The sequence below is a fragment of the Hyperolius riggenbachi genome, chromosome 7 (assembly GCF_040937935.1).
Source record: "Hyperolius riggenbachi isolate aHypRig1 chromosome 7, aHypRig1.pri, whole genome shotgun sequence".
NCBI lineage: Eukaryota > Metazoa > Chordata > Amphibia > Anura > Hyperoliidae > Hyperolius > Hyperolius riggenbachi.
The window spans coordinates 278862029-278885858 of NC_090652.1; the positions used below are offsets into that span (position 1 = coordinate 278862029).

The window sequence follows — 23830 nt, forward strand, 5'->3', positions numbered from 1 at the left end:
GCTATGCACTGTACATACACATGTCTATCTCATCACGTCACATGTCACTTCGGGTATCCTTTAAGTGCTAGTTCAATGGGTACCCAAAGACACAAGTACAGTAGCAGCCAGAGTGGTATCCATTTTGTCCCAATCACATTATCGCGTGAACCTCAGCTACCAAAGTTCAGCAACCCAACCAATCAGATTTCATCTTACTGGTGTCAGATCAGCATGAAAAATGATGATTGGTTGTTAATGGATACAAAGGACTTGACTGAAGGCCCCTGTATGTACTCCTTATACAGACAAACCAAGCACAGAATATCTGCTCCAACCTTATCATCCAGCTGTAGGTAAAGGCTGGCGATCTCCTCGTCGTATTTCTTCCTCTCCTCAGAGGTGACAACGGCAGCCGCTGGGGACAGGTTGTCAATGACTGGTGTGTTGTCACATGGCTCAAAGCTCTTCTGATCCTTGGAGCTCATTTGTTCATCCAGGGGCACAGCCTCTCCTGCAAAACAATCATACATACGTTATTGCTATACTGCTGGCACTAGCAGCTATAAAAACAAACACTGTGCAAAAAGCGTTGCTGATTCAGTAAACTCCTCCTGCATATGCTCAGTAAATGCGGACCGCTTCATTGTAGACCACAGGTGTAGAACTCTAGTCCTTGAGAGCCATATCCATGCCAGGGTTTAGGATGGACCGAGAAATTTGTTTTATTTGACGAACCAAACCTATCCCGATTCAGTCCCATCTATTAATATGAGATGTGCCAAAAATGTGAGGACCTTGGCCCTATGCTGGCTAAAGAGAACCTCTAACCTAGTATTGACCCCCCCCCCCCCCCCCCCCCCGAGAAATCTCTATCTTTTCTCAAATAGTCTTACAGACTCACCTGATGATCTAATAATGGCCTCAATTCACTAAGCTTTATCAAACACTTTAAACGTTTGATAATTTACCTCATGGATAAAATCTAATTTTGAATTCACTAAGGTGTTAAAGATTTATTGAACGTTTTAGCGATAAAACATTCAATAAATATATAACCCTTAGTTAATTCAAAATTAGATTTTACCCATGAGGTAAATTATCAAACGTTTGATAAAGTGTTTGATAAAGCTTAGTGAATTGAGGCCATTGTGATGAAACTCCTCCCATAGTGTGATGTCAGGACCTAGGTTTTGACAGTTTCTGGTCTGTGAGCCTTGTTGCATCGTGGGAAAAAACAGCTGTTTCCAACTGCCATCTCCCTCTGTGCACAAGTATATTAAAAAAAACAAAAAAAAACTTTTAGCCTGTTGCATGGTTAGGGGGCGTGGTTATAGTTAATGGCAGTTGGCGCTGTTTGTTTGTTTTTTTCAGGTCTGCAGTAAAGATTATGATGTGCAGGCTAGCTCATCAAACAACATGATCATATTACATGGCGAATATGAATCATTTCTTGATCTCGTCTATTTTGTAACTTCTTCTTCTGCAATGTACTGATTTATATTTTTACCCTTTTCACTAAGGTTCCTGCTAAGCGTATTGCGTTCTGTACAGACTACTGATTTTTTACAACAGTCCCCAATGCCATTTCCTAGCTACCAACTCCGGATAACTCCACGTGGGAAATTTCACTTCTGCTCATCAAGAAACCACTGTAAAAGCATGATAAAGTCATTTCTCAACCTGTAATCACATTTGCGAGCTATATTTTCGAAACCTGGAGGACCTGCCAGATGCCGTCGCCGTGGCAACGACAGGGCTTTAATCAAAAAATACATTCAGCACGGCGCAGGCAGCAAAGCCCCCGGGAGACGTCTAACAACCAGCAGACATGAAAGGAGCTGTACAGAACCAAGGCAGGGAAATACAGACTCTTTACCGAAAGCTACAGCATACGTAGCATGAGTCAAGAGGAGCTAAATATACACCTGCAGGTCCAGCTTGTTGTGCCTTTCATCAAACTACTAACAGGAAGTGGGGCAAATCCTACCAGAGATGGGTGCAGGCAGCAATCAATTAGGCTACTTCTACTTAAAGGAATAATCAGGCATAAGGCAAAAAAAACCTCCCCCCTGCTCTACTTACCCGGGGCTTCCTCCAGCCCCTTGCAGCCGACATGTCCCACGCCGCATCTCCTCTCGCAGCCACCGGCCCGAGGTCCATGCGCCTGCACAGTACATCGCAGACAACGTGGGCTTGCATGACAGTGGCGCTTGCGAGGTGCAGTAAGGATGACCTAGAGCTCGGCCTCTGGGGGAGGGGGGGGGGGGGAGGGTTTTTTTTTTCCACTGATGATTCATTTAAAATAAACCAGAGGTGAAATGAACCAGAGGTGAGAGACATATGGAGGTTGCCATATTTGTCTTCTAAGCAATACCACTTGCCTGACTGTCCTGGCTGAATCTCATGCCTGAAACAAGCATGCAGCTAATCTTGTCAGATTTTTCTTAGAAACACCTGATCTGCATGCTTGTTTAGGGTCTCTTGCTAGAAGTACAAGAGGCAGAGGATCAGCAGGACATCCAGGCCTCAGCACTCTCTCGCTGCTGACCATCACACCCTCAGAGCACAATTGGCTTCCCTGGGACAGGAAACACACAACTGGCAGAGTGATACCTGGGCGTGAGCTAGTTGGGCGTTTCCTGCACCGGGGATGGGGCCCTATATCATGTGTAGCACCTGTCCTGGAGGGTTATTGGGCAAAAACAAACAAAAACATTGCTCTCTTTTATACTCAGACTATTTCTGTTCATCCTCCTTGGTGGCCGATGCTCTTCAGAATAGGATCAGGCGCGGAGCTAGGGGGGGTCGGGGTAGGACAAGTGCCCCGGGGCGCCGGGTCCCCAAGGGCGCCCAGCTGAGCTTCGTTTTTTTTGTTTTTGTTTTTTTTTGCGGCGGAGGGGAGCAGCGCAGAGAAGAGAGAGCTGTGCGGACGGTGGGGAAGGGGGGCCATATCCCCCCTCCTTCCCTCACCTTAGGTGCTCTCTCTCCCTCGCTGTCCCCTCCAATGTCTGTCCGGGACGGTGCTGGCAGCGGCGGGCGGAACTCACCTCCGTCTCGCTCCAGCGCCGGCCGGAAGTTCGTGTGCGCAGCCGCTGCTCTGGTCTGGACCAGACCAGAGTAGCGGCAGATCCATCCTGCGCTGCGAGAGACGGAGGTAAGTTCCGTTCCGCCCGCGGCTGCCAGCACCGTCCCGGACAGACATTGGAGGGGACAGCGAGGGAGAGAGAGCAGCTCTTCCTCTTCTCTGCGCTGCTCCCCTCCTGCTGGGGAGGGGGACACCTGACCTGGCTACCTACTCTGGGCACATATATACCCCTGGCTACCTACTCTGGGCACATATATACCCCTGGCTACCTACTCTGGGCACATATATACCCCTGGCTACCTACTCTGGGCACATATATACCCCTGGCTACCTACTCTGGGCACATATATACTCCTGGCTACCTACTCTGGGCACCTATACCCCTGGCTACCTACTCTGGGCACATATATACCCCTGGCTACCTACTCTGGGCACATATATACCCCTGGCTACCTACTCTGGGCACATATATACCCCTGGCTACCTACTCTGGGCACATATATACCCCTGGCTACCTACTCTGGGCACCTATACCCCTGGCTACCTACTCTGGGCACATATATACCCCTGACTACCTACTCTGGGCACATATATACCCCTGGCTACCTACTCTGGGCACATATATACCCCTGGCTACCTACTCTGGGCACCTATACCCCTGGCTACCTACTCTGGGCACATATATACCCCTGGCTACCTACTCTGGGCACCTATACCCCTGGCTACCTACTCTGGGCACCTATACCCCTGGCTACCTACTCTGGGCACATATATACCCCTGGCTACCTACTCTGGGCACATATACCCCTGGCTACCTACTCTGGGCACATATATACCCCTGGCTACCTACTCTGGGCACATATACCCCTGGCTACCTACTCTGGGCACATATATACCTCTGGCTACCTACTCTGGGCACATATACCCCTGGCTACCTACTCTGGGCACATATACCCCTGGCTACCTACTCTGGGCACATATACCCCTGGCTACCTACTCTGGGCACATATACCCCTGGCTACCTACTCTGGGCACATATACCCCTGGCTACCTACTCTGGGCACATATACCCCTGCCTACATATATTGGGCACATATACCCCTAACTACATATACTGGGCATATACCCCTGGCTACATATACTGGGCACATATACCCCTGACTATATATACTGGGCACATATACCCCTGACTATATATACTGGGCACATATACCCCTGGCTACATATACTGGGCACATATACCTCTGGCTACATATACTGGGGTCACATACCCCTGCCTACATATACTGGGCACATATACCCCTGGCTACCTGTTCTGTGGACATCTCTACTCCTGGCTACCTGTTCTGGGGACATCTATACTGCTGGCCACCTATTCTGGGGCTACCTATTTTTGGGGAACCACTGCTGTCAGATTGAGTGTATTTTGGGGAACTGCTGCCAGGTGAGAGGTGTCTACCATATTAAGGGGGCATTCTGCCTATTTATGTGAAATGTTGTCTATTTATGTGCCTCATGACTGCTGAATTTGTCTTGTTGGGGGCCTCATGGTTACTGAATTTGTCTTGTTGGGGGCCTCATGATTTGTTGGGTGCCTCAAGATCGCTGAATTTGTCTTGTTAGGGGCCTCATGGTTGCTGAATTTGTCTTGTTGGGGGCCTCATGATTGCTAAATTTGTCTTGTTGGGGGCCTCATGATTGCTGAGTTGGTCATGTTTGCTCATGATTGCGGAATTTGTCTTGATGGGGGGGGCTCATGATTGCTGAATTTGTCTTGGAACATGCTGGAAGGTACCTACTGAGGGAGGGTGGGTGAGCGTGAGCCTGCTAACCTCCATGTACATTTGGCTCCACCCATAACCACGCCCATATTTGGCCACGCCCCTTCGCCTTAGGGGGCGCATTAATAGTCTTTGTCCCCGGGCGCTGAAAACCCTAGCTACGCCTCTGAATAGGATACATACATTTCCAAGTTGTTTTCTTACCGCTCCTCCATCGGTTCAGCTCCATTTCCAGATGCTGAATAACATTCTTGAGCGTTTTGTTTTTGTCCTTCTCTTTCTCGTACTTCTTCTTCCACTCCTCAGCCGTTAGTTCCAAGTTGACAGATACGGTGTTCTTAATGGTCTTGGCTCTGTGATGAGAAAGACACCATCAGCATTGTGGACGCACCAGGAGGTCTCCAGCGGACAAAATGTCAGAGAAAAAGATACACCTACCTCTGGCCAAACATGAGGGTGGACTTGGTTTCGGCCTCATTGAAGACGGATGGAGAGCAGCAGATTATGATGGTTGTCCGGCAGTTCCCACCCAGAGAATCCTGAAGTATCCGGGTCATCTTGCTGTCCCTGTATGGCACGTGGGATTTCTACAGGATACAAAAAAGGGGGGGGGGGGGGGGGGGGGAATAAATACTATAAGAAATACAAAATATTCTCAGCACCAAATATCGCTTTCTCTACTCTCTGGATTCAGATGGCCCTTACAGGGTGCATAAAAGTACACTCTAAAAGTGAGCATCTATGGAAGCCCCATATTTCCATTAGCTTGAGAGACAAATTCTTTGATGCTTAGACCAACAGAATCCCCAAGCAGCTTGGGGTGACCCAAAACCCATAGGAAAAGTATTAGGGAACATAAAAAAAAAAAAAAAATAGACCAAAAAACCCTCCTACTAAAAAGCTACTGCACTGAGTATTTGCTTTGTAGTAGGAGGGCTTTTTAGCCTCTTTTAGTCCCCTATACTTTCCTTGTGGCTTTAGGTCGGCTTGGGTATTCTGGGTATTCTGTTCTGATCCAAGCCCTATGAATCCCTGACATGCACTGAAGAAGACAAAAAGTCCGAAATAGGCTGTCGGCATGTTGGGTTGATGTGGCTCTGTAATTTTTATAAGATATAGGCTTGCTATACACCAGTGGTTCAGGATGCTAGCCTGGCTTCAGGGGCATAAAGAGATAATTTGCATATTCAGCAGTGGTGCATTGTGGGGGGCCACAGTTGTTCACTTAAAGCGGATTCGAGATGAAAAACTAACAAGTAACTTGTCTATATATCTTATTTAAAGTTTAGATAGTTTACACAGCAAATCTAGCTGCAAACAGCTTTAATAGAAAATGATTATTTCTTCCTGTGACACAATGACAGCAGCCATGTGGCTTGTAAACATTACACAGAGGCAGGCTTATCTGTATCTTACCTGTGAAAAAAACCTAATCCCCCCCCCTCCCTCCTCCCCTCTGCCTCTGAAATCAATGGCTAGTAATACCTCCTCCTCCTCCTGCCCAGACTGAGCTCCCATGAGCCCTTGCTACTGCCAAGGCTCTCTGAAAACCTGTGGGTGTGGTTTATTTAGTTTATAGGGAATTAGAGTATTAAAACAAAAACAAGAAAGTATTTGGCTTGAGGAATGCCCTATAAACAATAGGAGAGGAACACAATTATGCAATGAGTAAAAGTTCACCTCGGATCCACTTTAAAGCTGAATTATCGCAACTACCTTTTGTTTTAAGAAGGCAAACCACACTGATTAATGATTAGAGAAACCTTCCATAGACCAGGAAGCAAAAAACAAAAGAATCCAGGAGCCAACATAGTGTAGTATGTCTGTATACTACTTTGGACAAGTATGAGGATACTTATTAGTACTCTCAAAACTGTGTTGCAAAAACCTGCAACCATCACATAGGCCAGTGGGGAAAGTCTTGCATCCACTTGGGTCCAGGCTAATGAAGCTCTAGAACAAAGGTAAGGAAACGGGTTTCAAGGCTACATTAAAGTGCAACTGTCGGGCATAAAATCAATTCTTTTTATTTTTATCTGGTGAAGTAATAAGGATGCTAACCAGGCAATCCAAAAGTTAAACTCACTATTACTTTTCTTGTTGATAAACGATCATTCCCCAGTTTACCTGACTCTAAGGCCCCGTTCACATCATCAAACGCGGATGGCTGTGCGTTCGGAACGCAACACGTACAAACGCACGTCATCTGCGTTTGTATGCGTTGTGGGGCTGATCCCATTCACTGAAAGTGGATGGGTCAGCCGCGTGTTTTATTAAAAAAATGCGTGCAGCATGCGTTCGTGGACCACACTGGTCCGGAACGCATGCAGTGTGAACATCAGACAGTGCAGTCTATGCACTTTCTGATGTAGTGCGTGTGTGTCCTGCACGTGTTGCCGAAATCCGGACGGCAACGCGTGCAGTGTGAGCGGGGCCTTATTTGGTACATTGCCGCACAACGAAAGTTGCAGGGCATGCTGGGTTGTCCTTTTTTTGCTTCTCTACTTCCCCTCAGACTTAACTAATGCAGCCTGATTGGCTGAAGCCTCTTTCCCTCCCGTTTTCCCCTCCCACACCTCTGTTCCTCTCTAAGTGGCCAATATTTCTCATGCTGAGACAATGTGTTTTCTATTGCAGAGCTGGTTGGGAGTGCCTTAAAGAGGAACTTCAGCCTAAACAAACAAACATACTTTCATTAAGTTACATTACTTATGTTAATTAAAATAGATATGTAATATAAATCTCTTACCCACGCTGTTTTAAAAGAACAGGCAAATGTTTGATTTCATGATGGCAGCCATCTTTTTGGTTGTAATGAGGTGACAGGGAGCATGAGACACAGTTCCAACTGTCCTGTGTCCTGATCACCCCGTTCAGTTGCTAAGCAACGTGAACAACAACATAGGAAATCCCATCATGCTCTGCACAGCATCAGGGAAAAAAGCCCAGGCTTTTTTTCTTTGATAGGTGGAGCTTAGATAAAAATACAGCAAAAAATGATGCTTTGGTAAGAAAAACAAAGTTCTGATGCTGTGAAACTGTTAAACACCAAGCCTTTTCAGTTCTGCTGAGTAGATTTTTAGCCCGGAGGTTCACTTTAAGACTGGGAGGAGGGCGGGCAATGCATACACAATCAGGCAAAGGAGAGAAAGGGAGGAAATTACATCAGGATTGGCTTCAAGATAAACACAGTTAAAATGGAGAATCCTAAGGAGGATTTTCTCTTTTTTTTACTGCACAAAAATCACTAAAATCAAAACGTGGACAGTGCAATACAGTATGTTATGTAAGTAGAGCAGGCATTTATCTACTTATACATGTGTTTTTATTTTTAAATAGTATGGCTGACAGCTCCGTTTTACACTACAACCTCCCAAAAGAGATGAGAAAGTTCATTTCTAAAGATTGGAGGCATGCAAGGATATTAAAAATCAATTAAATAGTTAATGAGGAAGTGGCTGGCTTACCTCTCAGAAGACAACTAAGTGCATCTGGTAATAGGACATTTTATTAGCACCTAAGGCAAGGACATTGCGTTTTGCAGGGTTAGTGAATTGTAAAAGATTGTACAAGGTAAGCAATTTTATTCATTATGCGGTTTTCACTACGGTTCCCCTTTAAGGTCAGTTGATGTGGCTCATTAGTATTTTGATGCCTTCATGAATACAGAGGAGGAGGTTGCTCATTAAACACACAATGATAACGGCTTCCACAGAGAGCCTGGAGCCACAACAGAGCACTGTGTGATTTAATATGAGGAAGAGGATGCTCCCATCTTCCTCAGGGAGGAATAATTCACAGCTATAACCAGGCAGCAGATTCCGGTTACTCACCGTTCCCTCGGCCAGAGCGGAGATTACATTGCCCAAGGCTGAGAGAGACTTATTGATGTTCTTTGCTTCATCCAAAACTGCTCCTTCAGCTCCGGTTTTGCTGACCTGATAGAAAAAAGAAGGCATCAGCAGGAATGTGCTGGGCGAGGTGTGTGTGTAGGTGTGTATGTGTGTGTGTGTGTGGAGAGCATGGCAGTACACATCTAACATAACACGCATGTGAGGAGAGCATGACTATACACATCTTACCAACACGCATGTGGGAAGAGCATAACTGTACAGATCTAACATAACATGCATGTGGGACCAACATAACATGCATGTGGGACCAACATAACATGCATGTGGGACCAACATAACATGCATGTGGGACCAACATAACATACATGTGGGACCAACATAACATGCATGTGGGACCAACATAACATGCATGTGGGACCAACATAACATGCATGTGGGACCAACATAACATGCATGTGGGACCAACATAACATGCATGTGGGACCAACATAACATGCATGTGGGACCAACATAACATGCATGTGGGACCAACATAACATACATGTGGGACCAACATAACATGCATGTGGGACCAACATAACATGCATGTGGGACCAACATAACATGCATGTGGGACCAACATAACATGCATGTGGGACCAGCACGACTGTACACATAACAGCACGTATGAGGAAAGAGCATGGCTGTAGACATACAAAATAACATGCATGTGGAAAAAGCAGAACCATACACATATAACATAACACGCATGTGGAAAGAGCATAACTGTACACATAGAATATAACGTGCATGTGGGAAGAGCATGGCTGTACACATCTAACATAACACGCATGTGGGAAGAGCATGGCTGTACACATCTAACATAACACGCATGTGGGAAGAGCATGGCTGTACACATCTAACATAACACGCATGTGGGAAGAGCATGGCTGTAGACATGCAACATAACACGCATGTGGAAAAAGCAGGACCAAAACGCGTGTGGGCATGAACGACAGTTTCAAATCGATCATAATGATAGAATCAGACAGTCGATCGTTCAGGAAATTGGGATAACGAGGACCTTTACACGCACACGTGGGAACTTTTCCCTGTTTCCTGAACTCCATGTTTTTTCCTCAGGCAGAGTTTTAGGACTTTTAATGTATGGTCGGTGAGAGTTGCATTATGGTCTCCATGTCAACCAGCAGAAACTTATTTACAGCCCTCCATTCTTAACACTAAATCTTTGTACACTTGTCAGATAGAAGTCGTTCAAAAACAACTGATTGACCAAATATCATTAAAGAAAAAACTGAAGTGAACGACTGAAAGAAAAGACAGGGATAAGCAACAGTTCTTGGTCGGCGGACCATTTTGACCAACAATCGTTCGTAATTAAGATGTACGAGAGCCAGTAGATCATAAGCTACAGTAGTTTGCAAAAGTATTCGGCCCCCTTGAAGTTTTCCACATTTTGTCACATTACTGCCACAAACATGCATCAATTTTATTGGAATTCCACGTTAAAGACCAATACAAAGTGGTGTACATGTGAGAAGTGGATCGAAAATCATACATGATTCCAAACATTTTTTACAAATAAATAACTGCAAAGTGGGGTGTGCGTAATTATTCGGCACCCCAAGTCAATACTTTGTAGAACCACCTTTTGCTGCAATTACAGCTGCCAGTCTTTTAGGGTATGTCTCTACCAGCTTTGCACATCTAGAGACTGAAATCCTTGCCCATTCTTCTTTGCAAAACAGCTCCAGCTCAGTCAGATTAGACGGACAGCGTTTGTGAACAGCAGTTTTTAGATCTTGCCACAGATTCTCGATTGGATTTAGATCAGGACTTTGACTGGGCCATTCTAACACATAGATATGTTTTGTTTCAAACCATTCCATTGTTGACCTGGCTTTATGTTTAGGGCCATTGTCCTGCTGGAAGATGAACCTCCGCCCCAGTCTCAAGTCTTTTGCAGTCTCCAAGAGTTTTTCTTCCAAGTTTGCCATGTATTTTGCTCCATCCATCTTCCCATCAACTCTGACCATCTTCCCTGTCCCTGCTGAAGAGATGCACCCCCCCCCCCCCCCAAGCATGATGCTGCCACCACCATATTTGACAGTGGGGATGGTGTGTTCAGAGTGATGTGCAGTGTTTGTTTTCTGCCACACCGAGTTTTGCATTTTAGCCAAAATGTTCCATTCTGGTCTAATCTGACCAGAGCACCTTCTTCCACATGGTTGCTGTGTCCTCCACATGGCTTGCGGCAAACTGCAAACGGGACTTTTTATGCTTTCTGTTAACAATGCCTTTCTTCTTGCCACTCTTCCATAAGAGCCAACTTTGTACAGTGCATGACTAATAGTTGTCCTATGGACAGAGTCTCCCACCTGAGCTGTAGATCTCTGCAGCTCGTCCAGAGTCATCATGGGCCTCGTGACTGTATTTCTGATCAGCGCTCTCCTTGTTCAGCCTGTGAGTTTAGGTGGATGGCCTTGTCTTGGTAGGTTTACAGTTGTGCCATACTCCTTCCATTTCTGAATGATCGCTTGAACAGTGTTCTGTGAGATGGTCAAGGCTTTGGAAATCTTTTTTGTAGCCCAAGCCTGCTTTAAATTTCTCAATAACTTGATCCCTGACCTGTCTTGTGTGTTCTTTGGACTTCATGGTGTTGTTGCTCCCAATATTCTCTTAGACAACCTCTGAAGCCCTCACAGAGCAGCTGTATTCGTACTGACATTAGATTACAAACAGGTGCACTCTATTTAGTCATTAGCACTCATCAGGCAATGTCTATAGGCAACTGACTGCACTCAGATCAAAGGGGGCCTAATAATTATGCACTCACCACTTTGCAGTTATTTGTAAAAAAAATGTTTGGAATCATGTATGATTTTCGTTCCACCACTTTGTGTTGGTCTTTCATGTGGAATTCCAATAAAATTGATTCAGGTGTGTGGCAGTAATATGACAAAATGTGGAAAACTTCAAGGGGGCCGAATACTTTTGCAACCCACTGTATGTGTCCACGAAGTATGGCTGCGTGAAAAGGAGAAGTGCAGTTTCTGGCTGCCCGCGCACATTATCTGATGAATCATCAGTAGTTTTCAGTGCTGTGTGTAAGTGTGCCTATAAACCTGTCATTTTTAAAGGGGCACTATGGCGAAAAATTTTTAAATTTTAAATACGTGCAAACAAACAAATAAGAAGTACGTTTTTTTTCCAGAGTAAAATGAGCCATAAATTACTTTTCTCCTATGTTGCTGTCACTTACAGTAGGTAGTAGAAATCTGGCAGAAGCGACAGGTTGTGGACTAGTCCATCTCTACATGGGGGGTGGGATTCTCAGGGATTTATTTTTAAAAGCACTTAGTGAATGGCAGTTGCTCTATCCAACTGCCAAAAAACGGTGTTGCGAGCAGGGAAGCTGGCCAACAACATAGTTTAAATCCAATTTAGGGTAACATATAAAGAATAAAAGCCTTGCTGAGAATCCCCTATGTAGAGATGGACTAGTCCGAAACCTGTCGGTAATGTCAGATTTCTACTACCTACTGTAAGTGACAGCAACATAGGAGAAAAGTTAATTATGGCTCATTTTACTCTGGAAAAAAAACGTACTTCTCATTTGTCTATGTTTGCACATATTTTACATTTTACAATTTTTCACCATAGTGCCCCTTTAATTCAGTCTTCCATCTTTTTTTTTTTACAGAGACTTCCATCTGACATGTGTAATAGCCTAAATAGGATTTGAACTGTACATTAGGGATGGTCAATGAGATGCAAATAGTTTCCAGTCAATGCAGGATTATGCAAATTTATGCACCTTGAAATGGACCAATCAGATTTTACCTCAGCCGGATTTGATAGGTTCATGGTTAAGCTGCATAAAGTTGCAGACAAAATTTGCATAATTTTCCATCAACTCAAAATTATTTGCACCTCAGTGACCATCCCTACTGTATACACAAACTTATTTCCTATCACTTCAGGGTCACCTTTCATAAAATGCTTTCAAGACTGCTTCACCCTGGTGACAGGTTCCCTGTATCAAGTAAATATAACAGTGATTCAGCATATCAGGTGGGGAGAGACCTCAGGACTCCTCGGTAAAAAACTGTAACCAAGCCCACCGGAGCTGCAGCGCAGGCAGGACAATGTAAGCCAACAATGGCCACTCCTCCTTGCTCCAGTTTCCATAAACAAACACCAGTGATCCACCTCTGGGGATCTCTTGTGATTCTACTACACAAGAGGGAGACATGCTAGCCCCATATCCTATCTAGACTTATCTCCACAGGAAGTCACCCACCTTTTCACTTCCTGCAAGATCAACCAGGTACAGCTTTCCACAGAGCTTCTTCTCAGTCTCAATATTTTCCTGCTTTATATTTATTAAGAAAATGCTGTGACTTCTGGAGCTGTGTTCATTCATGTCTGCAAGGGAAAAAAATAGCAAATGTAATCATACATGAGGTGTGCAGGGAGGGCAATGGGCCAAATGCAGGGCCCTTCAAGCCACAATGGGTCTCTGGGCAAAAAGTAACCTGGGAACCTGAGCCTCCCCCCCCCCCCCCCCCCCGCAGGGGTACAGCTAGGCTCACTGCCAACCAAGCCACCACTTAGGGCCTCACCCACAGCAGGGGCCTCCCATGCTGCCAGGCTACCCTGTGTGTGACTTGTATGGCCGCTGCTGCCTCTCAGTCCCTCACACACAAATCTCAGAGCAGCAGCAATATGAACAGAGGAGAGAACGGCTCAGTGACCACGGAGTACAATTCAGGTGTGGAAGTGAGGTCATTGGTCACTTCCTGCATTTGAAGTGTGCTGCACAGTTGCTGTGAGCTGTTCTCTTTTTGGGTCGTTGCCAAACTGCAGGTGCATGAGAGTGTTGGGGATGGGGAGCCAGAAGGACGCTATATGCCCCCCACTGATACCAATGCCCTATACAAAAGGGAGGGCAACTGTGGCCCCCTCCCTCCCACCCCTTCCCTGATACCCCTCATCTTTATTGTGCTCCCTGTACTATCTTTATCAGCCTAGCAACTCGCTTGTCCCGTCCCGCTGCTCCATTAGTCCATGTGCTCTCCTCTTCACCCTCACAGGGGCCCTTCTCCATTACCTGGCGTATGTGATTACGCAATGATGGATCATAAAGACAAGGCAGCCAGCGGGGATGAAGATGGGGGAATGGACGGAGCCACATGCCGGGACAGGTGAGTGGCAATGCTGTAAAACTGGCATTTTATTCATGATGTTATTTTCACAACAGTTCCTCTTTAAAAAAACAAAAAAAACCTCTAGTCCAATGTATTTTAGCAATTTTTTTTATTTCTTACTGGTTACATTTTCTTTCTTCTAGTTAGTACTGCTGTAATCTGTATTTATAGCCACTTGTCACTAGGGGCAGTGTGAGACAATAAGAGGACTCCTGCTTTCAGTTTCTATATTTTCTGCTACTAGAGAGAGTTCAGAGCATTCCAAAAATTTAAAGCACGAGTTCTGCCGACCGAGGTCTAAAACAGTCAACGAGATAACTCTACTGAAGCTGCTAATGGGTTAAATATTAACAGTAGACATGTCACACTTCCATGCTACCTCTTTTTAAAGCACGTCTATATAATGCACAATGGCGCATTAAGGCAAATCTGAAGACCGCTTTATAAGTGAGGCCCCTTTGTTGTACTGTACACAAGGTGTTGGTCATTTTATGATAGCTTACTTGTGACCGCTACATGTCTGTTTGCTTTCCCCTCATCGATGACATCCATCACTTCTTCAGGACTTGACACAAACCTCTCCGTACAGCCCTAAAACACACAGAACACAATTACATCACGCAATTTTACTGCTAAATGTTCTTTTATAGTTAATATTGTAAACCATGTACTGATGAGGGCCAAAAGCCCGAAACAGGCTGTCTACATGTGGGGTTGGTGTGGCTGTGTAATATTTAAAGCTATAGGCTTGCTATACACCAGCGGTTCCGGATGCTTGTCTGGCTTACAGGGGTGAAAAGGGATAATTTGCATATTCAGTAGTGGTGCATTGTGGGTAGCCACAAATATTCACTTATAGCTGAATTGTTGCAAATTTCCTTCTGTTTTAAGGCTGCAAATTTCACCAAGCATTGCTTATTAGTAGGAGGGATTTTCGGTCTCTTTTATCCCCCATATACATTCCTAGTGGTTTGGGTCACCCCGAGCTGCATGGTTACTCTATTGTAAACCAGTAAACTAAAATGGACCAGTACACAACACTACTTACATTGTGTTATCAGGATTACAGATCAGTTTAAAAGAAAACTGAAGAGAGAGGTATATGGAGGCTGCCATATTTATTTCAGTTTAAGAAATACCAGTTGCCTGGCTGTCCTGCTGATCCTCTGCCCCGAATACTTTTAGCTATAAACCCTGAATAAGCATGCAGCAGATCAGGCATTTCTGACAGATCGGACAAGATTAGCTGCATGCTTGTCTCAGGTATGTGACACACACTACTGCAACCAAAGCTATCAGCAGGGCTGCCAGGCAACTGGTATTGTTTAAAAGGAGATAAATATGGCAACCTCCATGTCACTCTTAGCTCACGCAGCTGCAGACTGAAGTTGAGAGGTAATATTTACAGACATTAACCTCCCAGGCGGTCTATTAAGATCGCCAGGGTTGGCTGCGGGAGGGGTTTTTTTTAATAAAAAAAAAACTGTTTCATGCAGCCAACTGAAAGTTGGCTGCATGAAAGCCCACTAGAGGGCGCTCCGGAGGCGTTCTTCCGATCGCCTCCGGCGCCCAGAATAAACAAGGAAGGCCGCAATGAGCAGCCTTCCTTGTTTTGCTTACATCGACGCCATAGCGACGAGCGGAGTGACGTCATGGACGTCAGCCGCCTCCGATCCAGCCCTTAGCGCTGGCCGGAACTTTTGTTCCGGCTGCGCAGGGCTCGGGCGGCTGGGGGGACCCTCTTTCGCCGCTGCTCGCGGCGGATCGCCGCAGAGCAGCGGCGATCAGGCAGCACACGCGGCTGGCAAAGTGCCGGCTGCGTGTGCTGCTTTTTATTTCGCTCAAATCGGCCCAGCAGGGCCTGAGCGGCGACCTCCGGCGGTGATGGACGTGTAGAGTCGTCCATACCGCTGAGGAGGTTAAAGGGACTCCGAGCAGTGCAGAAACTATGGAAAGATGCATATCATTTTAAAGCTCTCTTTCTCCTCTTTCCAATGATATATAAACCGCCGCCCTACGCCTTTTAGTTTTCACTATTACCGCGATTGAAATTGCGAAAATAGAGAAAACTAAAAGGTGTAGGGCAACGATTTAGGTGTCGCCAGAAAGAGAGCTTTAAAATGATATCCATCTTTCCATAGTTACATTGTATTACACAGGACGACACTTTCCCCAGTGTCAGCAGCTCCATTCTGCGGAAAAAGTCGGATTGTGTAATACAATGTAACTATGGAAAGATGGATATCATTTTAAAGCTCTCTTTCTCCTCTTTCTGGCGACACCTAAATCGTCACCCTACGCCTTTTAGTTTTCTCTATTTTCGCGATTGAAATCGCGACCGCGGCAATTTCAATCGCGGTAATAGTGAAAACTAAAAGGCGTAGGGCGGCGGTTTATATATCATTGGAAAGAGGAGAAAGAGAGCTTTAAAATGATATGCATCTTTCCATAGTTTCTGCACTGCCCGAAGTACCTTTAAGCAATGAAATCAATAACTGACCCGATCCAATTCACTATTACTCCAAGTTTTTTCCTAGAAGATAATTTTTCATCTTCTGTTTAAAATTAAAGCAGAACTGTAAATATTAGCTGTATGCTTGTTTCTGGTGTGATTTAGACACTACTGTAGCCAAATAGCTCAGCAGGGCTACCAGGCAACTGGTATAGTTTAAAGGGAAATAAATGTGGCAGCCTCCATATTATTTGCATTACAATTGTAATGATTGGAGGTAAGGGACGCGGGCAGGGACCGGCGCTATGGTGGAGACGGGGAAGCGTCAGAGACTGACACTTCACATGTAAACAGCCGGCTGGTGACACGCTGCATGTCGCTAGCAAGGCGTTTAATTTATGGGGGTACAGCAGAGCGCAGGGGACCTATGGGGGGGGAGGATCGGTATAGCAACAGAGGCTGGGTATTATATGCAGACCCAGCCTCTGCATGCTAATTGGATTCTTAGAACCCACCTCGGGTTCTCTTTAAGGGCTGATTCACACTACAAAGGCTTTTTAAAAACGCTAGAGATTTTAAAAGCTCTTGCTATTGCGATGCTATGTGAGATTTTGGCAAAATCACATCGCTTCAATGTGAACACATACATAGAGTAACATTCGCAAGAGCTTTTAAAATCAGAAAGCGCTTAGAAAAGCTCTTGTAGTGTGAATGAGCCTTAAGAGGGCTTTTTGGTCCTTTGTAGCCCTTACACACTGCTATGAGTATTGATTCACCATGAGCATTCTTGGTAATCTGTAGATCAGTTTAAAGTCCCCATCTGAGATTGGATCACGTAGCCATTGTGTGTCCATGTATAGACACAGAATATTGGTCACCTCTGCCAATAGTTGAATATCTTTAGGTGATCCTGACCTTTAGCCACCAGGCGTCCATCCCCCCCCCCAAAAAAAAATATTAAAAAACAAAACAAACACAAGCCAATACTTGACTTTAACACAGACAAATGCCGGATTTACCAAGTGGCCAATCTGGGCCTGCTGCAGGGAACTACACAAACTACTCAGATAGTAGGACTATGGTAGGGATTAGATTGTAAGCCCCTCTGAGGACGGTTAAAGAGAATCTGTACTCTAAAATTCTTACAATAAAAAGCATACCATTCTATTCATTATGTTCTCCTGGGCCCCTCTGTGATGTTTCTGCCACTCCCTGCTGCAATCCTGGCTTGTAATTGCCATTTGTAGGCAGTGTTTACAAACAAAAGACATAGCAAGTGATAGGCTGAGAGGAGCTCAGTGTTAGTCATACAGAGTGTGCAGGGGGCCTGGAGAGGTTGTGTATAGCTTCTATCCAATCACAAGCAGCACAGCACATTCCAGCCAGACTGCCTGAGCCCGACAGACCCGACAGAGGAGAGAAGATTACATCATATAACAGAGATAATACAGCCACTGTGCAACTAGGAAAGGCTGCAGTTAGACAGAGCACATTAGAACAGGTATAGGAACTTATAGGATAGAAGAAATAAGGATGAAAATGTTGTTACAGAGTCTCTTTAAGTGACAAGACAATGTACTCTGTATAGTGCAACGGAAGATGGCTGCACTATATAAATACTATATGATAAAAATAGTATAATAAATGTGTATATTCTGACAGAAACACTGGTTTACCTTTACATAGGGGACTCTGTTTTTATCCTCATGGACTGCCAAGTTCGTTTTGGACACTGTAGGAAGGAAGAGGAAAGGAATTAATATGTAAACTGATTACCGTATATATTAAATACTTGTCTACTTAAATGTGAATGTCTTATACTGGCCAGAGAGCTACAATAACACAAACCTTTTCTGCAACGGATTTCAAAACAATTTAAGCGATCATTCAGTTGCGTTGTATCAACTGACTACATGTTCAGTCCACCAGAAACAAAATTCAGATACCTCATCTGATACATTATTTGTACTTAAGAACGCCTTAAAATGAATAAACCTTGAGTGGACTTTCACACAAAGTAACTTGGAATTTTTGAAATGTGCTTGGACCAAAAGGCAATTACAACGTCCAAGTACTGTCCCCATTTTACACCATGTGCTATATGTTTATATTAGGAGTCCCTTTTTAGTAAATTTCCAATTTTTAGCTTTAACTCCATGATTCCTAAAGCCAATCCCTTTGGGCCCGTTTCCACTAGAGCGAATCTGAATGCGTTTCCTGCATGCAGATTCGCATAGACAATACAAGTGGATGGGACTGTTTCCACTTGTCAGGATTTCTGAGCGTTTTTCTGTACAGAAAAAATCTGCACGGCAGAGCCATCAGAATTCGCATACCGCTATGCGATTTGCATTCAATGAATTGAATAGGAAATTCGCATGCGGTTTTGGTATGCAAATTCGTATACGATTTCACATAAAAACTATGGAAAAGTACACAGGCACTGCCATGGTTAAATTCGCATACATAGTCATCCATGCGAATTTGCATGAAAATTCGCATACAACCGCATGCGAAATTCGCATCCGCATGCGATTGTTTTCCGCAGCGATTCCCACCGCACAAATGGAAACGGGCCCGAAGACTCTGATTCAGCTTGTCTGAGTGCACAAGAGTGGTGATGCAGACAGTGCTCAAAAGGGATAGACTTGTAGCCACACTGCTTATTTTCTGTGGTTAGTATTTCTGCTTAAAGGGAACTTTAACTGTAACAAAAAAAAAAAAAAGAGTTTCACTTACCTGAGGCATGTACCAGCCCCCTGCAGCCATCCTGTGCCCTCGCTGTCACTCATGGCTCCTCTGGTCCACCGCCTCCAACTAGTTTCATTTTTGCTGACTCTGAGTCGGTGGGCCGACTGCGAGGGCACAGGATAGCTGCAGGGGGCTGGTAGAGGCCCCAGGTAAGTGAAACTTTGTTTTTGTTGTCGTTTTTTTACAGTTAAGGTTCCCTTTAAAAACACGTGGTGTGGCCGAGAGGACAGATAGATTTCTCCCAACTTATGCATACGCATGCCAGCATCCCCAAAAATGTGAGAATTAATGTGTCATTGCAACAAACTCAGTGACACTATGCGGCTCTGAAGAGAGCAATACATTTATTTATTTATTTTTTATCTTAAAGTGAACCGGGTGTAAGAGGGATATGGAGGCTGCCATTTTTATTTCCTTTTAAGAAATACCAGTTGCCTGGCAGTACTGCTGATCCTCTGCCTCAAATATTTTCAGTCACAGACCCTGAACAAGCATGCAGCAGATCAGGAGTTTCTGACATTGTCAGATCTGACAAGATCAGCCGCATGCTTGTTTCAGGTGTGCGACTTACACACTACTGCAGCCAAAGATATCAGCAGGGCTGCCAGGCAACTGGAATTGTTTAAAAGGAGATAAATATGGCAGCCTCCATGTCATTCTCACCTTATGTTCACTTATGTTCACTGTAAAGCAGCTGCAGACTGAAGTTGGGAGGTAATATTTACAGGCATTAAAGGGGAACTGAAGAGATAGGTATATGGTGGCTGCCATGTTTATTTCCTTTTAAGCAATACCAGTTACCTGGCAGCCCCGATGATCCTCTTCCTCTAATACTATTAGCCATAGCCCCTGAACAAGCATGCAGCAGATCAGGTGTTTCAGACTTTAAAGTCAGATCTGACAAGACTAGCTGCATGCTTTTTTTCTGGCGTTATTCAGATACTACTGCAGAGAAATAGACCAGCAGGGCTGCCAGGCAACTGGTATTGATTAAAAGGAAATAAATATGGCAGTTTCCGTATACCTCTCTCTTCAGTTCCTCTTTAAGTAAAATCAATAATTGACCTAATTCAACTCAATTTTACTCCAAGTTATCTCCTAGAAGATAGTTTTTAATCTTCTGTTTAACATTAACTTTTTAGCACTCTGCAACGTAAAAAGTACCAAAAAGTAGATAAAAAAAAGTACTGTCAAAATTATTATGAGAATTTTCCTGCTTTCTGGTGGCTTAAAAAGTATTTTATTGATATGATAACATAACACCTAGCAGAAAACATTAATTGGATCAGGCTTATCTTGCTATTGACCTCTTTAACTCTTTGGTTAACTTTAGTAGCAAAAGTAAAAATGCATTAAAGCGGACCTAAACCCAGGACTTCCTCTGTGTTTTAAAAGATAAAACAGCAGCTTAATAACCTTTATAGAAAATCATTTCTCTGTTACAGTCCACAAAACTCCTACTGAGATTCTGCAGACTGATTACTTCCTGGTTTCACAGGAGCACAGAAAGGGTTAACCCCCTCTTTAGCCTGCCTGAACGGCACACCTGTGGCACAGATCATAAAGAGCTGACAGCTCAAATTACAGTGGTTCATTACTTCCAGAGAAGGATTACAAGGAGAATTAGACAGGCTGTTATCTCTAAAATACAGACAGGATGGGGTTCTCTGTGGTTTCCTTCTATCCTGTGGAAGAGTTTAGGTCCTCTTTAAAAAAAAAAAAAAAAAGGGTATGGCTTCATCAGATTATAGATATACTGACTTCCAGACTTTCCCGGTGTAGAGGATTGTCTTACCATCTAATAAATCCCGGATTTTGTCCAAATAAATTTCAAAGTAGGAAACCTAAGGAGAAAAAGACATGATATACAAAACCCATTAAAATCCAGCAGCTATTGAGTGTAAAATACATTAAGATCAGATTTCCAGAGCCATCAGCTAGATACTATACAGTATACAGGATGCCATATAAAACAATTCAGAATACTTCTTTACAATCAGCAAGAGAGACTAATGCTGCATACACACTTGAGATAATAGTTTTTGTAAAAGGCAAGATCACAGACCAATTTTACCCCATTCCATGTGGTATGAGAGCCATACCTACACAGTCTATTCTATGGAGCTGAACTCCACATCAGCTAAAATCTTTGCAAGATGCTGCACACAAAGATGTTGTACACATTCAAAAGATCATTATCTGCAAAAGATCTCTTCCTGCCAAAGATCCGTTCCTGCAAAATGCATTCATAGTCTGATATCTGCAGATCATCACACACACACCTTGTTTAACCGACTTCATCTGCATATCTCGCAATCATCTGCAGATCTGAAAATCCATCCTGGTGGATCTGATCTGCAGATGATTGCCTGTTAAACAAGGTGTGTATGATGATCTGCAGATCTCATAGACTATGAATGCATTTTGCAGGAATAGATCTATTGCAGGAACAGATCTTTTTCAGATAATGATCTTTTGAATGTGTACGGGCATCTTTGTGTGCAGCATCTTGCAAAGATTTCTGTCTGATGGGGAGTGCAGCTCGATAGAATAGACTGTGCAGGTATGGCTCTCATACTACATGGAATGGGGTAAAATTGGTCTGTGATCTTGCCTTTTCCAAAGACTTTTATCTCAAGTGTGTATGCAGCATAATGGCCGGTTTACATGGACGCTTGCATGTCATTTACTACTGGCCACGTTGTCTAAGTGCTGCCCATTTAAGTGAATTGGCAATGCCAATACAGTTGTTTATCAAAACACCACCATAGTATATCTCGTTTTCTCCTGTGGTTTTAGCCAACCCAGGAAGCCTCCGTGCCCCCTGCTGGGTTGAAAAACGCAGATCACCGCTGAAAGCTGCTTTTGTGCACGCTTGTAGTAAAGCATTTAACAGAGATGCTGCGGGACGCACGTGTGAACTGGCCCTTACAGTTATGTGCCTGCTACAACAGTACGCACACTGACAGTTGTAAAAAAAAAAAAAAAAAAAAAAAAAAAATAGTAATGTCATTTCTTACCCACCCAAACAAGGTGGAAGGAAAACAAATGGTCACAAATTAGGCATTAAACATCATGGATTTTTCATTGCTTCTGATTGTAGGGAGGCCAGCCTCACATAGCTTTGGAGAGCTCTGCAAAGCTGACACCCCCTCCCCCATCAGCATTGATAAAATCGTGTTTGGTTTGTGCTCCTTTGATTAAAGAAAATCCGTATCCAAGGATTGCACTTCATACCAATCAGTCGCTGTTACCCCCTTTCCCATGAGAAACATTTGTATTTTCTCAAATGGATCACCAGGGGGCTCTGTATGGCTGATATTGTGGTGAAACCCCTCCCACAGTGTGATGTCAGGACCATGGTGCTGACATCACTCTGTGGGAGCCTTGTTGCATTGTGGGAAAGAACAGCTGTTTCCAACTACCCAAAAAAAAATAATCAAGCAGCAGCTACTTCCACTGACATCACCTGCCAGCAGTAAAAATGTCACCATGTGATAAATGTCAGGATGTAAATCAGGGAAAGGAAAGATTTTACAATGGGCGAACACTGACAATCATTTATACATAATTGTTAACATTAAGCACTTTTGTTCATTACGTTATTTTGTTTTCTTTCTTAACCACTTGCCGACCGCACGCTTATACCGTGCGTCGGCAAAGTGGCAGCTGCAGGACCAGCGACGCAGTACTGCGTCACCAGCTGCAGGCTAATTAATCAGGAAGCAGTCGCTCGCGCGAGCGGCTGCTTCCTGTCAATTCACGGCGGGGGGCTCCGTGAATAGCCTGCGGGCCGCCGATGGCGGCTCGCAGGCTAATGTAAACACAAGCGGAAATAATCCGCTTTGTTTACATTTGTACGGCGCTGCTGCGCAGCAGCGCCGTAAGGCAGATCGGCGATCCCCGGCCAATCAGCGGCCGGGGATCGCCTCCATGTGACAGGGGACGTCCTGTCACTGGCTGCACAGGACGGATAGCGTCCTGTGCAGCCTCGATCGCCGGGGGGGCAGCAGGTAGGAGAGGGAGGGGGGAATTTCGCCGCGGAGGGGGGCTTTGAGGTGCCCCCCCCCCCCCCGCAACACCCAGCAGGCAGAAGAGATCAGACCCCCCCCAGCACATCATCCCCATAGGGGGGAAAAAAGGGGGGCAATCCGATCTCTCTGCCTGCTACCTGATCTGTGCTGGGGGCTGCAGAGCCCACCCAGCACAGATCAGTAAAAACAGCGCTGGTCCTTAAGGGGGGGTAAAGGGTGGGTCATCAAGTGGTTAAAGATTTGTGCTGCTTTCATTTTGAAGAGTATGTCAATGTATTTTTCCAGACAATGACATCACCCAGCCCCCCTACAACAGCTTGAAACTAGTATGGCTGGGTAACGTGTACATGTGTGTGTGTGGTGTGTGTGTGCATGCGTGCGTGCGTAATAAACTTTGGACATATAAACATATACATCCTATAAAAACATATAAAACAGAACAATGATTCTTGTAGCACAAATGTAGCACTAACCAACCATATGAGTTTCATGCAAAAAAGCTGTTGGGGGGAGTGGGGGGCTGGTTGACTTCATTGTCTGGAAGAAAAATACAGTAGGTGGCGGTATCGTCATAACAAAAGCAGCAAAAATCTTAATTTTTGCAGCACAACTGTAGCACTAATCAGATTTCATGAAATGTTTATTTGTTCTGTTTGTAGCTAAATAGGAGGTAGTATTTCT

At 44.6% G+C, this 23830-nt stretch overlaps 1 protein-coding gene across 1 annotated transcript in view; it reads right to left on the reverse strand.

Annotated features, from left to right (window-relative positions):
- The window catches only part of KIF5C (kinesin family member 5C), a 148244-nt gene that overhangs the window by 67958 nt on the left and 56456 nt on the right, over positions 1-23830 (reverse strand). Inside the window, exons 5-12 of the mRNA XM_068245840.1 lie at positions 20911-20959; positions 18041-18096; positions 14416-14503; positions 13006-13130; positions 8682-8786; positions 5287-5435; positions 5053-5201; positions 318-493 (exon numbers count right to left, since the gene is read on the reverse strand). Of these exons, the coding sequence (XP_068101941.1) occupies positions 318-493; positions 5053-5201; positions 5287-5435; positions 8682-8786; positions 13006-13130; positions 14416-14503; positions 18041-18096; positions 20911-20959 (897 nt within the window). The remainder of the gene's footprint in view (positions 1-317; positions 494-5052; positions 5202-5286; positions 5436-8681; positions 8787-13005; positions 13131-14415; positions 14504-18040; positions 18097-20910; positions 20960-23830) is intronic.